Genomic DNA, 16,160 nt, shown 5'->3' with positions numbered 1-16,160 from the left:
ACTTAAGCCTGGTTTCATAAAAATCGGTGTATCTGTTGCTGAGATCTCATGATGCGATCTTGAAAAGTGTAACTTTTGTCATCATTTTTCAAGATTTTCGGCTCCATACTATGTACGGATGACCGGATGGTTCGTCGCCTAAAAGTGCAGGCGCGATGATACATTATGGGAGGGTTATTCAATACGACATGGATGGGATACCCAGCGCGGTAGATCAGTCGCTCGTTCCGCCAGAGCAGGTTAACCCCTTGACCTATAACAAGTCAGACTCGTGCACTTTTTACAGTGTCTTCGCTGTCGATTACGCGATATCGCGTGATGAGGATTTTTTACACGTAACCGATCACGCATTATCGCGTGAGGAGTCTATGTTCGCTTAATGGGTGTTCTGTGGTTGGCAGTTTAGGATAGATACCCGTTTCAGATCGGCAGTGAAGGTGAAAAAATTACGAAAGAAAATCGTAGGTCAAGGGGTTAAGCGATCCGATAGTGTCGCGACGCCAAGTAGGCATACAGTAGTGGTAATTACAATTGCATTATCTTACGAGTGTCACCGCGTTTAATTTAATTGTCACACGAGAAATGATCATCTGTGTCATTGGTTATTAACCCTTTGCGTTCGATGCCGCCACAATGGCGGCATTCGCAAGTCGTTGCAGAAGTCGGTGCCACCAGCCTGGGGGCATGATGTTATTTATAATCGCCTGACGAGCGGCACGACGAACGAGGCTAGCGATAATGAAAGAAAAGTATCCTCCCGATGCTAGATTCAATTGTTTGGATCAACTTACAGATATCAATGTTTATCGATCTCTTCGGAGAGGAAAGATTTCTGGATAGTAAAAATGGATTTCTGGATCAGTAAAAAGCTAGCCACTCTGCACGTCGCAGACGTTATTTGTATGATAAAAAAGTACTGTATATATCATAAAATTTTTGTTAAAAATTTAAGAAATAAACAGTGTAATTCCCAAAAATGGAGGAGTTTAGGAATAATTCTCAAGATAATGAGAGCAGTGATGATGGATTGGAATTTGAAGTATGTAATGAAAATATGAACAATGAAAGTGATAATAGTGACGATTACATAGTTCTTCCTAAGATATTGAATGTATTAAGAATTCATAGTGACACGGATAATGGTAAAGGCGATGACGAAGAATATTTAAAACAAATAGAGCACTCAAGTAAAAGTGATGGATGGGTGGACGTAATAGAAAAAGACGATTTGCCTTCTAGTTTCACGTTCAAAACTTTTCCGCGAATTGTAAGACCACAAATTTCTCAGAATATATCAAGACCATTGGACTTTTTCAAATTATATTTCACCGATAGATTGATAAATCAAATAGTGAAAACGATTAATAAATATGCACAAATGAGGGTACGCGAGAAACAGTTGACCAAAAAGTCTATTTGGCATTTGTGGATAGACGTTACACGTGAAGAATTTATGGCCTTCATCAGTGTCATTTTAAATATAGGAACACTGCCACTTGCAAGCATATCAGAATATTGGACAACTAGAAGCAACAGCAGAATTCCTTTTTATTCAGAGATATTCAGAAGAGACCGATTCCGTCAAGTTTTCTGGATGTTACATCTACAAGGCAATGCATCTTCTAATACATCTTTGAGAACCCAGATTGGAAAGGCAAACAACTTTTTGCAATATATCGATTCGAAGTTTGCGGAGCATTTTATACCTGATAACGATATTTGGGTCGATGAATCAGTTGTCAAGTTCAAGGGGAAAATGGCGTTTATAACGTTAAAAAAAAGGGGGTTGGAATAAGAATTTACGTATTAGCGGGTGGGAAAACAGGATATGTATACTTGATGTTGCCCTACTATGAAAGTTCGACAACTGAGGGCTTAGAGAAACCAGAACTTCCGGTTAGTTCTCGAATTCCATTGACCCTAGTTCAAAAAATTCTGGACAACATTCCAAATGCTGAGGACTATCATTTGCGTATACTGCTAGATACTTTACAAGTAACCCGCTTGTCAATGAACTTCTAAAAGTAAAGGTCCTTTTAACTGGTACAGTAATGCTAAATCGTAAATATTTGCCAGCTGCAATTACGAAACCGAAATTTTTAACAAAGTCGACTGTGGCTTATAAGAAGGAAAATACATCAGTCCTCACATGGAAAAGCAAACGAATCGTAACTTTCCTGATCGATGCAGCATTCCTCGATTCGGTTACAAGGAGATCACGTGGTGGTGCCACAATAAAAATGTTGAAACCAATTGTGGCTATATATTATACCAAAAAAATGAGAGCAGTTAATCACGCGGACCAATATATAGCAACGTATTGTTTTCTTTGAATATCCCTCAAATGATGGAGGAAATTATTTTTTTGGGACATGGAAACGTGCGCCATTAATGCTTACATGATACTGCATAATGTGCAAAATAACAAGATAACAGAACAACGTAAGGCCACTAACAGACTTAAATTTTGTGAAATGTTTAGTCGATGAGTTAGTAGAAAATTTCCGGCACCAAACGCTATCTATAGTGCAACCTTAACGTCATTCGTAGACATTAGATTAAATAATCAGCTTCATATATTTCGTTCGGGAATCAAGAAAGACTGTGCAGTATGTTCCGACAGGAAAACTCCAAGAAAAAGACGAAAAACACGAATGTACTCTGATACATGTACTTGGAAACCAGGACTTTATATCGGTGATTGTTTTGCAAAATATCACATTTTGGAAAATTAGAGAAATTAAAAATTTATGTTTTTATGTATTATAAGAACTATATTAATAACTAAGTATTATATTGGTTTTAAATTACTTAGAGAGAAACAACTCAGAAAGCTAAATTTGCTCCGACTAACTGGTACTCCCATAAGAGAAATTTGCCGTTCGAAAATTTAAGGATCGAACGTCACTCTCTCTCTCTCTACTTTAAATTTTGATAACAGTATAATTACTTTCATATTCAGCAGCAAAATTTCTAGCGTTTGCTGTAGTTTTATTTTTTGGAACGTCTGTACCAATGAAGTAAAGGAAGCCTTATTCATATTTTAATATACTGTTATGACCAATATAATTACAACACTAGCTAAAAGATATTTTGAATATGAAAGTAATTATAATCCTGATGACTAAGTACATCTAAATTGTTAGAAATACCAAAATTCTAAGTAAAACAGGGGAATTCGGTCTTTAATAGCTTATAACACAGACGATTATTTCTTATGTTAGTTAAACCAAAAGCATCGATACCTGTAAGATAGTGCAATTTCAATGACTATTAGTGTATGTAAAGCATAGCTGACACGATCGTACATATTTACTGGAGTTTTGCGCATGGATACCTTTAATCGTGAATAACATTTGATCCGTAACTCAGTCCTAAAATTCAATGGTATTATCTTAATATAATTTTCGTATGATCTTTCGATTAAGTCTAGTCTCATCAAAATCGACGCATTTTTTGCTAAGATCACACAGAAAAGTGTCACTTTCAACATTTTATTTTTAAGATTATCTTCTTCTAGGACTGGATGCCCATACGTCCAAATATTTTTTAGTCAGGAAAGCTATTAACTGTATCACAAGCAATAATTTTTGGCGTACTTCATAGCGTGAAACACGATTTTCGTGTAGCATGTGCAAGTAGCGCCAAAAATATTTTTCGTGGGAAACGCACAGTAGTGGTAGAAATAAGAATGATGTTTTCGTAGAAGATTAAATTCTTGCGCTTGGCGTTTTCCCATCTCTTAAATTTGTTTTTTCGAATGATTGACGTTTTGTGGGAGATTGGATTCTATAGGGTAGATTTTTCAAGGGACCGCATATACTTGGCGTCCTTTTGTTTACTACTTAAGGTAAACATTTCTTGCAAAGTCTAGTACATGCACAATCTTTTCATTCTCTAATTCACTATTGTGTAGAGCTGAGAAGCTAAGTGAATCGGAAGAAATGTGGTTCTACTTGGCTAGAGATCCACCTACTTCGATACAAATATACAGATACGTCACATGTGTTTCCATTACTGGTCAAAGCGGTAACATCTGTGAATTACAAGACAAACTAACGGAACATACCGCGACACACTGGCATACATCTCCCTTATATTTGTACCCTCCTGGCTGTTAACTTCTCAGATAATATTTCTAGGTATTATATTCGTTTACGCCAATCGTCATTCACTTCTTTCTTCCATCCTAATCCTAAACACTCTTTTATATCTTACATCTGTTGAAACTCGGATAGGGTCGCTCTAGTCCAAAGACCTCAAAGATGCCTCGGTCGTTGAGCGATAATTCTTCATCGAGCAAACTAGTCATTCCCAAACAGTCACCGTAGTCAAGTGTCTAAAAGCAAAGCCGAGTTGCTTCTCATTTTGTACTATACTTCGTTCACTGGGAGAACGCAGTTGTCGGTTGACGAGTTTTCGTACCCTTTGCGCAGTTCACGCCTACGCTCATTAGTTATTGGCTCTGTCACTCCCGAGCACATCCCTACCCCTGAACCCCTTTTTGGGCCCTTGGAGGTCTTACCATTTCTAAAGAAAGTCACTTCTTCAAGTGTTAGCGCATAAACGGTGTGAAAGAAATTTTGAACAAGCAAACGGTATTCTTTTAGATTTTAGTTTTCTCCGAAAGTATTAATGCGGCTCTGTTAGCAAATAAAAATCTTCTTGAATATCGTCTCTGTCGACCGAAAACGTACTGGTACTAGTCAGAATTCTTACTGCGTTGCAATACCATAAACGACCCTAGATTTCCCGTGTCATAAACTACCTGGTCGCATCGAACATTTTGTAGGAAATCTAGGAAACAGTTCTACCGTTGCTGTTTCTTTATAATCAAATAAGTTGTGGATTCTTATACATTGATATCTCAATACATATTGTTTCTTAATAGATAGAAACATTTGTTTCATTTGGACACTAGATATACAGAGTAGAAAGATGCAAGGCGTGTCCTTTTAGGCTCTTGAATCCTTCACCAATCTCAGTGGACAAGTCAGTCGGAGCAATGGAAGCCATCTGCGTGAAACGACTGCGTTCTCTCAGTGAACGCAGTATAGAATCATTGGGATGAATACAGAGGAATTCACTTGACCGTTATGGCGGTATAGAATTTTGCTTTAGGCTGGATTAACATAAATTGAACGATACTAAATCCACATCAGTGGGACCCAACCCTATCTTTTTAAAACTCACGATAAAGTCAGACCGTTGGCTTATCACGTGACACTGTAATTATTTTCTGTTACCACTGTGCTACGTGATTCACTAATATTATATTTGACCATAGAATAGGTTTTTGAGATATTATACTATGTATTATTCCACATGTCGGTACGTAGAGTGAGAAAAGTGAAACTCAGGTGTGACAGTCAATGTAGTAAATAAATAGTCTGAACTGTGACAATTATTTAAGCTATTTGAATTTCTTAGTATCTTTGTTATGCTTGCCAATACGGAACAGTGTATCAGGACAAGGTCGTTTAGTTGAAAGTAACGGATATTGTGATTCATAATCCTCTCTCTCCCTCTTAAGTTCATCTTTTCCGATTATTTTAAAATTTTTCTTTTTTTGCATATAAGTAGCTGCTTTTTTGATATGTACAATATTTTAGTGCACGTTGAAAAGAATTCAGTTACCTATGACATTATGATCTTCAAATATCCCTAAATGAAAAAAGTCACGGTAATCTAAAGAAGACTGAGTAATCGTACATTCTTGTATTTTCTGTGCGAAATATTTATTCTATAAGAAATGTTTGATGTCAGTACCATTAGCTTAAGAAATTTTTTAATATGCAGAGGTCTGTGGAAACTCCAAATATCGAGTCCAGTCAGGAACGGGTCTTTTTTAGTTTTAGGACGGGTTCCCGAAACTTTCAGGTTTCCCTATAACATCTCAGATTCCCGAGAATGTTCAGAATTTCTAAAAGAGTCGAGATTCTCGAAAATAACGAAATTCCCGATATTTTAATGAATTTCGAAATTCTGAATGTGTCTTCAGGCTTTGTTTTATTAAATACAGTCGTAGTTTTAGATTTTGAATTTCTGAGACTTTGTTGAATTCCACATTATAAAATTTACTTACCTATCCATTTAATTTGTTGGTATAATGTAAGAGAGTTAATATAAAGTTAAAATCGTAAAATGCATAAGATAGGGTCAAAATAATGTATCAGAGGATTAACAAGTACTGTTTATGTCCCATGAGAAGTTCTCTGGAACACATTTCGGGATAATATGTATAATGTTTTATTTTAAATTTTTGTATAAAAAGCTAATTTTTTTACATTTTGTGATAACAATCTAGTTCTGTTTGTCATAACAGTGTTTCCATTTGTAGAAAAGTGTTTTCGAAATTTTTAATAGTTTCGAGATTCTCAATATTTTCGCATTTCCACACATCTCTACTAATGAAGTATATTTTAACATTCACAAATAAAATTGTATCGTAACATTGCGATTTTCAGCCAGGTATTTGCTTCCTATAGGTCTTCCTGCAGGTTGTAAATTCAAGGACTCTAGAGTGTTGAGATGTTGGCTCACTATCTACAAACTAAAACGGCTGACTAAAACTAATTAAAACAATTCACGTGACTGAAAAACAACAGAAACGCCCCAATTTAAAAGATATTGATGGAATGCCAGTTACGTGTTAGAAGACGGCTTGGTCAATAATATTAATCGGGACGTCACTCTTTTCTTTCAGTGACGCGAGTGGACGATCCCTCTTTCCCTGTGGTCTTTTCAGTTTTTACATAATGAGCCGATGTCTCATCACTGTATAGTACGCGATCATGATATTTGAATGAGACACCATAATATATATTCAGTTAAAGAAATGTAGCTAATTTCACTTGAACGCAGTATATGTGCAGTATTTACAATTCATGTGCTTTCCACTTATTCATAATATTGAACTGGTAAAACAAAGATAGTTTTCCATAATGTTTCTGTTTTAACATTTTATTTACTGTTTTTTTTTTTATTTACAGTATTTTATATACTGTTCCTAGTGCCAGGAATCAACAGTGCGTTGATAGAATATCGGTTAGTCTGTTAAAGATAGGAATTGGTGGCACACGGCACATCATTAACATTTTTCTGATAGTAGTCGATTTATAGTATAAGAAAGCTCAAATTGGAGCACAAAATATCATATGATATAATATTTAATTTACCTTCGTGTTGCAGTAATAATACCTTAAATTTGACATACTTATATGCTAAGCTAACAATCAAAGGATTTTATAAACTTGCAGTTAATTTGAAGGGCAGAAATAGAGTAAAAAATCTTAATACGTTCTGTTCTAGTTCTTAAAGTTTAATTTTTATAAAACTTTTAAAATCCGAGATGTTTGTAACAAATGGATTCCGGATTTTTAAAACTTTATAGATGTTGAACCATAAGAAATACAACAAAGTGTAGTAAGATATTTTTGTTCTATTTCTAACCTTCAGTGCATGTAAAATTACAGAATCCTGTAATTGTTAGTTTAGCTTATAAATACGTTAATTGCAAGGCATTATTAGTAAAAGGTGAAGGTAGATCAAACATTATGTCATGCGGCATTTCGTGTTCCATTTGAACTTCCCTATCAATCTTTGAAATACTTATTACCACGTATATTGTTTACAGTCTGTACATGAATATGAGGTTGTCTTCATTATTCAACAAAAAACAATCATATTTGAAGAGTAAAGAATGGAATAGTTAAAAGTCTTCGCAGAAGAGCACGTATAACTATAAAAGACATTGATAATTGTCTTTAGCATCGAACTATATCGCACTGTCATATGATTTTTTAGCATAAATCGCTTGAGTTTTGATAAAGAATGGAAGTGAAATTCGTATTCTTCATATCCGAGTACCCCGGTTACTAAACAGTTCTTTGATTACTGATCGTTCTTCGATTTCTTCTTTGTCTCTTCGACTCATTTCTGTAATACTTTTTAGCTAACAGAAGCTGTTTTACAATCAGTAAAGCAACATTCAATAATTGCTTCGACATATTCTTTATGGATTCACTAATATTCCATCTTATTGTTCAGAAATATTTATACTTCTCACCGAACTTACTTGTCCTCAGACGCCTGGTATTCGTACTGTTCAAGGGGTCATTGAAATACGAGTTAGTAACACTTTTGTAAAGACTGTGACTCTTGAAAACTATTAAACGTATTTTGCTAACTGGAGGAATGAAAACTGATGGGACCTTTTTACATGTTCTAATAACGCCAGAACTATACTCTTGTTTACTATTTTTAAAAGAACAGTGTTTCATACAAACGATTTTATATAAAATTATTTATCTATTTAATATTACACATAAACATAAGAGAATAAGAAAAAGAAAAAGTTAAGACACACAACGCGTAGTCGAACCTGGGTCATCCGGATGGCAGACAAGCACCATACAGAAGTTTCATATCATTTCGACATGTTGATCCTACATGACTTCTATTTAAGGTATATGGAAAAGTTTAAGTGCGAATAATCCAGAAAGTGTTGATCTTTGTGTCTGACATTTATGAGGGAATATCCTTTATAGGTATGTTCCAAAAACTACATTAAAATCGGTGATCTAAAGTAGGGATATCGAGTAATTGAATTTTTTAATAACCGCTATATCGACTATTTTTGCACTGGATAAGTCATTAACCGACGCATTCTTTGATTACAATGTTTCTATCAATAATATGTAAAATTTAACAAATCGATAATACAGTAGAATCTCGATTTATCGACCTCGAATATTTCAACATTTCTGTTACTGAGGGTTGATCGTAGTGAGTGTAATTAATATTGAGTAAAACTAAGAAAAAATATTTCTGTCTTACTCACATTTGTTTGCTTATGAATAATTATAACAATTAAAGGAGGTAATATACAGTTTGAAAATTAGTGTGTTCAAAAAGTGGTATTTTAAGTACACCAGCATCTAAATTCTCAGGATTAATTCTATTCATAATCGTGATTTGTATAGCGGAGCAGGTAGACAAAATTCGCATCAGGTCTCTGTATCAAAGTTAACTTTACAGTGAGGTGTAAAATTTTTTTAATATGTAATTCAATATGTAATTCTGTGCAAATTACAATGAAGTATGTGTTGAATTTGCTTTCGGTTATGAAAAACAAGTTTTTCTAAAACGTTAAAGTGATATTTACACAAAATGTCTCATTTAAATCGATTCTAACGGATATCTTCGAAACTGGTAATATTACCATAAATATTTTACATAGAAAATAGGATGGCTCGAAGGACACAATTTGATGAAGTTTTTCTATCGGTCAGTGTAGATTGTAGATGATAGCGTAAAGGTCATACGGAGGTTAACTTCGTATTCCAAGCAGAACTATATATTTAGTAATCAATATAACTCATTATGCTCTAAAAAAAAAGTAGTAAACTATCCAGGACAAGCAAACCGTATTAATTTAGGAGATATTTTAATTTCGATAATGCATAGTGCTATTGAGTTTCGACGTAGTTGGGCATCTAACATCTTATGCTTTCAAGGATATTTATAAAGGTTAATTTATAAAGAACTAGTGAGACATTTCTAAATGATCAATCGTTCAGTATTTCTTTATCTTAAGACGCAAAAAGAAGCTAATTACTGCATGATTCACGTTTATGATTATCAGAATGGCCAATTATACATTGAGCGACTTCTGGCACGTGCTTAATGTTAAGAATAGTGGTAGATGGTTTATCAAGTTTCAGGTGAATTTTATAATAGTGGGTCCAGATTATTCGTCTGCTTCGTACCTTCCACTCGCGCAAACATTATTTTAAGTTCCTTTATTAATATGTTTAGTTGTTCTACTTACAATTACTTACATTTACTTAACAGACATATTAAAATAACGTGTAGATTTCGATACATTTACTAACAATTACTAGAATAAAATAAAAGGTGTTGGACCTACTGTGAATAATTATACGTATATGTGTGTGCGATAGTGTAGGTGTATAGAAGTGTATGAGTGAGACTTCTTAATAATTAGTCGTGTTGCCAAATAAATAAACACGACAATCTTCCTCGAACTACCAATATCATAAAAGTACAAAACATATCTGTGAAAGACCCATCAAGTGTCAAGTGACGATGGTGGGGCCCTCTGGAAATAAGGGATCTCCAGAGGACATTCATACTTACAAGTATCACAAATAGTACTTCGTGGTGCTCGTGGTGTTCAAGCCTATATTCGCTTATGAGAAGACAAGTGCTGCAGAGCTGGTCCAGGCAGGCTTGCACATTGCTCTCCTCGTAAGCAGACGAATAATCTGGACACACCATAACAAATGGAGCCTCATCTGCAACTGTAATTTGAGTATTCTTAATTTTCGCTTTGAATAACGTCTGTAATCATTTCTTAAATTACAGTTGTAACTAAACATCATTCATTTCTATGAATACTTTCTATGAATTAAATAACCTAAGAAAAGGATGTTTCAAAGTATTAGAGATACACAAAAATCATTCTTTTTTCATTTGTGTAATGAAATCATTTAATCATCGACATGGTAGTGTATGACACCGACAGGTTCACCTGGTCTAAGGTATTTTAAAACAATTATAGCAGAGCGCTGAGAAAAGCAAAATTTATATACTTATGACATTAGTTAGATCAACGTAGGAGTTACTTTATTTGTAATTCAAGAATAGTTAATGTGATATACTACTTCACCACGGTGGAATTTTAGAATTTCAATGGAGTCCTAAAAATTATGGCATTCAGACAATAAGGTAACACACGTGTGCTATATTTAATTTCTCATATAATTATGATAGCATAAAAGTAGCGATAGGCATATAATTTATACCGTGTATAAACATGAAAAAGTAATTTAGTTTGACATAATTTCAATTAGCAAACTGTAAAAGAACAGAAACACGCAAACGGACAGGGGTTAAATAATAGCACTATTTTTAATCCATTTTTAGATAAGTACTGTTTTTTCATAAATAGTTTTATCTTCACATAAAGTTTTAAATCTTCCAAATACGAATAAAATATGTACCTCAAAATATACAAAATTCAATACGTTTAAAGGATTTCTAATTTTTCGAGGTTCTATTGAAATAATATTTTGGCTTGCTGCACCTAAAGTATGAACTTTTAAAACACATATAAATCGATTTACATTTCTGTATGACATTTCCATCTACGTCCATAAATAAATCGATTGTTGTCATCTGCATTGTTTTCATCTAATTGTAATCTAAAAGGAAGAAATTTAATTACTGTAATCGTCCTCATGGTCCACATATTCACTGAAGATACCACTCTGATTGACTGATGTCTGTTCTGACATCGTAAACTTATATTTTTCTTTATGATATGATGAATAGAAGTATCTGCTTTTACTTTGCAAATTGATTAGTATAAAAACTAAAATCGAAGACATTTTTGGACTGTAGTAAAAAGTATAATTATTACAAATACACAGTTCGTATCTGACGTTCATTGGTGAAGACTTAATTTATGTAGATCGTGCATTAAAATGCGTTACATGCTCAACTTGCCACTTTTATTAGTCCATTTATTCAGAAATTACTCGAAGCAAAAATAATTTGAAATCTTACTTAAATTGTTCTAACACGATCTGTTTAATCGATACGATCTGATTCAACGAAGTTGTCGATTATCTCGAGTAAGGAGAGTCCTTTGAACGTTTTGTGAAGGGAAAGCTTAAATCGTTAACCCTCAGACAGCGGACTATTTTACATTTATGTGCAGAGCCAGCGAATTCTGGGTTACTTTTGACCCAGCGTTCGCCGTCTGATGGTTGAATGACCTCGAAAGTCTATTATATTGTAGATCAACGAATTCAATTTCAAAAGACTCTCTCATGAAACAGACGTGCAACTACTGAGGGATGGCGCAAACGCAATTCTGTTATACTCAATTTTTATTTTATTTGAATGTCTAGAATCACTTATAAAATCTCCCGCTCCTGTGACCGAACATCCTAAATATTATAACATTTTAAATTGCTAGTTAACGGTCGCAATTTTTAATGTTTAATTAATGTATTGTGAAAAACAAATGTATGTTTTACATGCATTCTAAGACTTACTTCAGTTGTTTTACATACTGCACTGATCTTATTCTCAGAGCTATGGAGATTGTTTTAGCTCTCAGTTTGTTGAACTGCGTACATCTGATGAGGCAACTTGAAGTTGTACAAATTTGATTTCTGTATTAATAACAAAATCGAAAGTAATTCGGTTATAAATGTGACTAATGATCTTATGATCCCTATATTGAATAATGATTAAAAAATATTTGTATATTTTATTATAGATATACTTTGTAGCTAGTTCTTTTTTCATTAGAAGAAGACATACTTTATCTTTACTATCTTATATTCTGGTGGAAATATATATTTTAAATTGAAATATGTGTTTCTACTATTTAACTGAATCGAATATCGGTTGAACGAGGGTTAATATAATTGACATTACATTCACAGTCCAATATCATTTGTTATTCCCTGATGCTACCAGTTCTATTCTATGCAATAATGAAATGAAAAGAATTTGCATTTATTCTAATTGACATATTTTTCATCCAAATATTTAGTTAAGGTATTTTTTATATAATACCTATTTATGTAGATGTCATATAAAAGTTATGTAATTAAAAGAGTAATTATTGCATGAATTGCATAGAAATATTGGTGCATCTACCTTGTTTATTTATTTGGATTTAAAATTAATTTCTTGATGTTCAATGATGTATATAAGCACATTTCTTTTTGTTGCTAAAGACGAAGCAGCAAGCTGTACCTACTGGAGGTGTTTGGGATATGCGTGGAAAGCAATTCTTTACGGGTGTGGAAATCAGAGTTTGGGCGATTGCATGCTTCGCACCACAGAGAACCGTGCGTGAAGATTCATTACGAATGTTCATAATGCAATTGCAGAGAATAAGCAGTGATGCTGGAATGCCAATTATTGGGCAACCCTGTTTCTGTAAATATGCTAATGGGCCAGATCAAGTAGAGCCTATGTTTAAATATTTAAAAATGACATTTGCATCATTACAGCTTGTTTGTGTTGTACTACCTGGAAAAACTCCTGTATATGGTAATTATGCGATATATTATGTCCTTGCATATTTTATTCGCTTTTATATTCTCTAATTATTTAATAAATGTGTATTTGTGTATTTTTTTTCTTTATGTTCTATTCATCTATAGCTGAAGTCAAAAGAGTAGGAGATACATTACTGGGCATGGCAACACAATGTGTACAAGCAAAAAATGTTAATAAAACGTCGCCACAAACATTGTCCAATTTATGTCTAAAAATTAATGTAAAGTTAGGTGGTATTAACAATATTTTAGTACCCAGTATCAGACCAAAAGTGTTTAATGAACCTGTTATATTCTTTGGAGCTGATGTGACTCATCCTCCTGCTGGGGATAATAAAAAGCCCAGTATAGCTGCAGTAGTTGCTAGCATGGATGCTCACCCATCTCGATATGCAGCTACTGTCAGAGTTCAACAACACAGACAGGAAATTATTCAGGAGCTCAGCTCAATGGTCAGGTGAGTTAATTTTATTTATATAATTTTATGTACATGTTTTACTTGTCAATAGGTCTGCCTTTCAAATAAATTGATGATATGCGCAATAGTGCAATAAATTATTGCACTATTTCAATAAGGAAAATATTGTTTATATCAAGCCTTTCTAAGATCTTTAACTGCGGGTTGCTGAAAAAAGAGGCGTTTCGAGAGTGTAGTGTGATAGTGCCAAGTAACAGTGCGCGAAAGGAACACGTTACAGCACACTAAAACGCTCAAGACTAAAGTGTCTTAACTACTTTGATACTGCAATTCGCATGTTTTCTTATACTTTAAGTATAGTAGTCTAATTAATACTTTAACCCTCGGAAGACACATGATTTTCACACCTTTATTTTTAATGTTCTAAGCTTTCATAAGATGTTAAGAATTTTGGAGTATTTATTGAAGTCTTTATTTTAACCCTTTTAGTACGATATATCGTCGTTCGGTGCACTTGCCAAAAATACCAACGACGATATATCGTTGCGCCTCCGTTGGAGCCTTATTGTACTCATCACAAGAGGTCTGTGTTTCAAAATAACGTAATAAAATGTTAAAATGGTTCATATTCGATGCAACACAAGTGAAAAAATGGTTATTAGATTTAACCTTTTGTTATATTTTATGCTGATTAGTGCCGCGGGTCTGTATATGTTAGAGCGATAAGATAGAAACGGGACTCGGGATATCCCTCGGATATTCGTCGACACGGGATAGTTTCTCTGGACCGTAATCGCAATCTTTACGATGTTTATGATAGTTATCGGAGTATTCAAGTGGCATGCGTGCATCGACTCGGCAAGCCTAAAATCTTTCTCAGTCTTTCTTGATCCTTCTAACGTGCAGTCAGTATTCGAAAACCGTCAACGTTTTCATAGAGACACAATTAGCAGTAGAAAATTTTGTCAGTTTTGTCGATACCTTTTTGAAAAAATTATACCCTGTTACGAACATGGATGACGCAGAAAACACCATATAAATCTTAACTTTTTTATTGAAGAAAACTATATATTTATATTTAAATTTAAAACATTGTTTCATGAACAATCAAAGAGAGAAACAATAATCCGTAACCTAAAACGTTTCAGATGCGAAACTAAACAATGATCAAAACTGATAGTTTCTTCAATAATCACATGTGGTGAATATTACCACAATTTGAAAAAGAGAAATCACTTTTATACGATTTTTGTTATGTCTTATGTTTATGTTATTCTTATGATTTTCAACAAATAATGAAACACAATTCATATCGTTTTATTCTCCCTTTATTTCCGAATATGCTGCTTTTTATATTTTGTAAATATCACTTCTACTTTCGTTTTTACGAGCATTTTCGCAAACCTCTGCAAATTCGCCGATTCGGCCCGGTATTCTTCGCTTAGGTACGTTCTTTTCGCCGGTACTAAAAGGGTTAATGTACTATCTTGACTAAACGCTATTTGACTCAAACTTTTAGAAAATTAGTTAGGAAAAATAAAAATTCAGAAGAAGTTTATAAAAAAATCGGAATCTACTGCGGACAAAGTAGACCCTGTATGCCTTCGGAGGGTTAAACTTTTCTATCAGTGTACAAAGATATCTGTAGTTATTCCCCAGAAACGAACTATACTTATAAAGAAAAAGGGTAATTGTGCCTAAAAGAATATACCTCACCGATTTTTATTATCTTTGGATATATTATAGTGGACGATATTTTGAACAACTTTTTCCTATACATATAACCGTCTTAGATTTCGAGATATTTGCAACCTGTTCCTATTGTCACATTAAATTTTACTTATACGTACGCGTCTGTGGCAGCATATGAGTCAACTATCGGGCTTAAGCATTGTTTTCGAAATCTTTCATTATTGTCAGTGGTATAAGTTAATCCAGTGAACAAGTCTAAAAAGGAAAAAATTCTCAAGGCAACCCAGCACCTTATAAAGGACCCAATGGGTCTAAGTTGACCCACTAGACAAAAGTAACCCAATGTAACTCTCTTACATTCTATGTTTGTTCACTGAGTCAACTTAGCTCCACTGGGTCAAATTAGACCCATCGGATCAACCTAGACCCATCGTGTTATTGTAGGGTGTTGGGTCGCCTAGAGAATTTTTTTTTTTTTAATTTTTCATTTTGGCTTGTCCACTAGGTTAACTTATCCCATTTACGATAAGTAAAAGTTTCGAAAACAATGCCTGAGTTCAATAGTTACAGTTACCTTGCTATGTTTATAGAAACAGCAGAAAAACGGCCATCGCATATTGACTCATACGCGACCACGGACGCATACGTATAAGCAAAATTCAGAAACTGTGATAGTAGCAATACTTTTGTGCATATATCTCGAAAACTAAGTCCGTATATAGAGAAGTAAGTAAGTATATAGACTAAGTAAGTAGTTACGAAGTAAGTATATAGAGAAAAGTTGTTCTTTTTAATGTTGATTTCTACAAGGTGTACCCTTTTATGCATAATCACCGAAGAAAGTATTCGTATTGCGCAAAACACAAAGTAGGAATGACAAAGAAAAAGTAAAGCTTATCTACATGGTGAGAGTTTTTCTCGTCAGAATTGTGTTCAAAATAAAG

The 16,160-nt window shown here is 33.9% G+C and overlaps 1 protein-coding gene across 2 annotated transcripts in view; it reads left to right on the top strand.

Annotated features, from left to right (window-relative positions):
- The window catches only part of Ago1 (protein argonaute-1), a 125,956-nt gene that overhangs the window by 89,907 nt on the left and 19,889 nt on the right, over nt 1–16,160 (top strand). For both annotated transcript variants that reach the window (XM_076390736.1, XM_076390734.1), the window contains exons 8-9: nt 12,780–13,098; nt 13,212–13,563. In XM_076390736.1, coding sequence (XP_076246851.1) covers nt 12,780–13,098; nt 13,212–13,563 — 671 coding nt within the window. The remainder of the gene's footprint in view (nt 1–12,779; nt 13,099–13,211; nt 13,564–16,160) is intronic.

Source organism: Calliopsis andreniformis, unplaced genomic scaffold, assembly GCF_051401765.1.
Source record: "Calliopsis andreniformis isolate RMS-2024a unplaced genomic scaffold, iyCalAndr_principal scaffold0022, whole genome shotgun sequence".
Taxonomy (NCBI): Eukaryota; Metazoa; Arthropoda; class Insecta; order Hymenoptera; family Andrenidae; genus Calliopsis; species Calliopsis andreniformis.
Note: the sequence above shows the minus strand (reverse complement) of the source record. Positions and strands in the feature narration are given on the sequence as shown.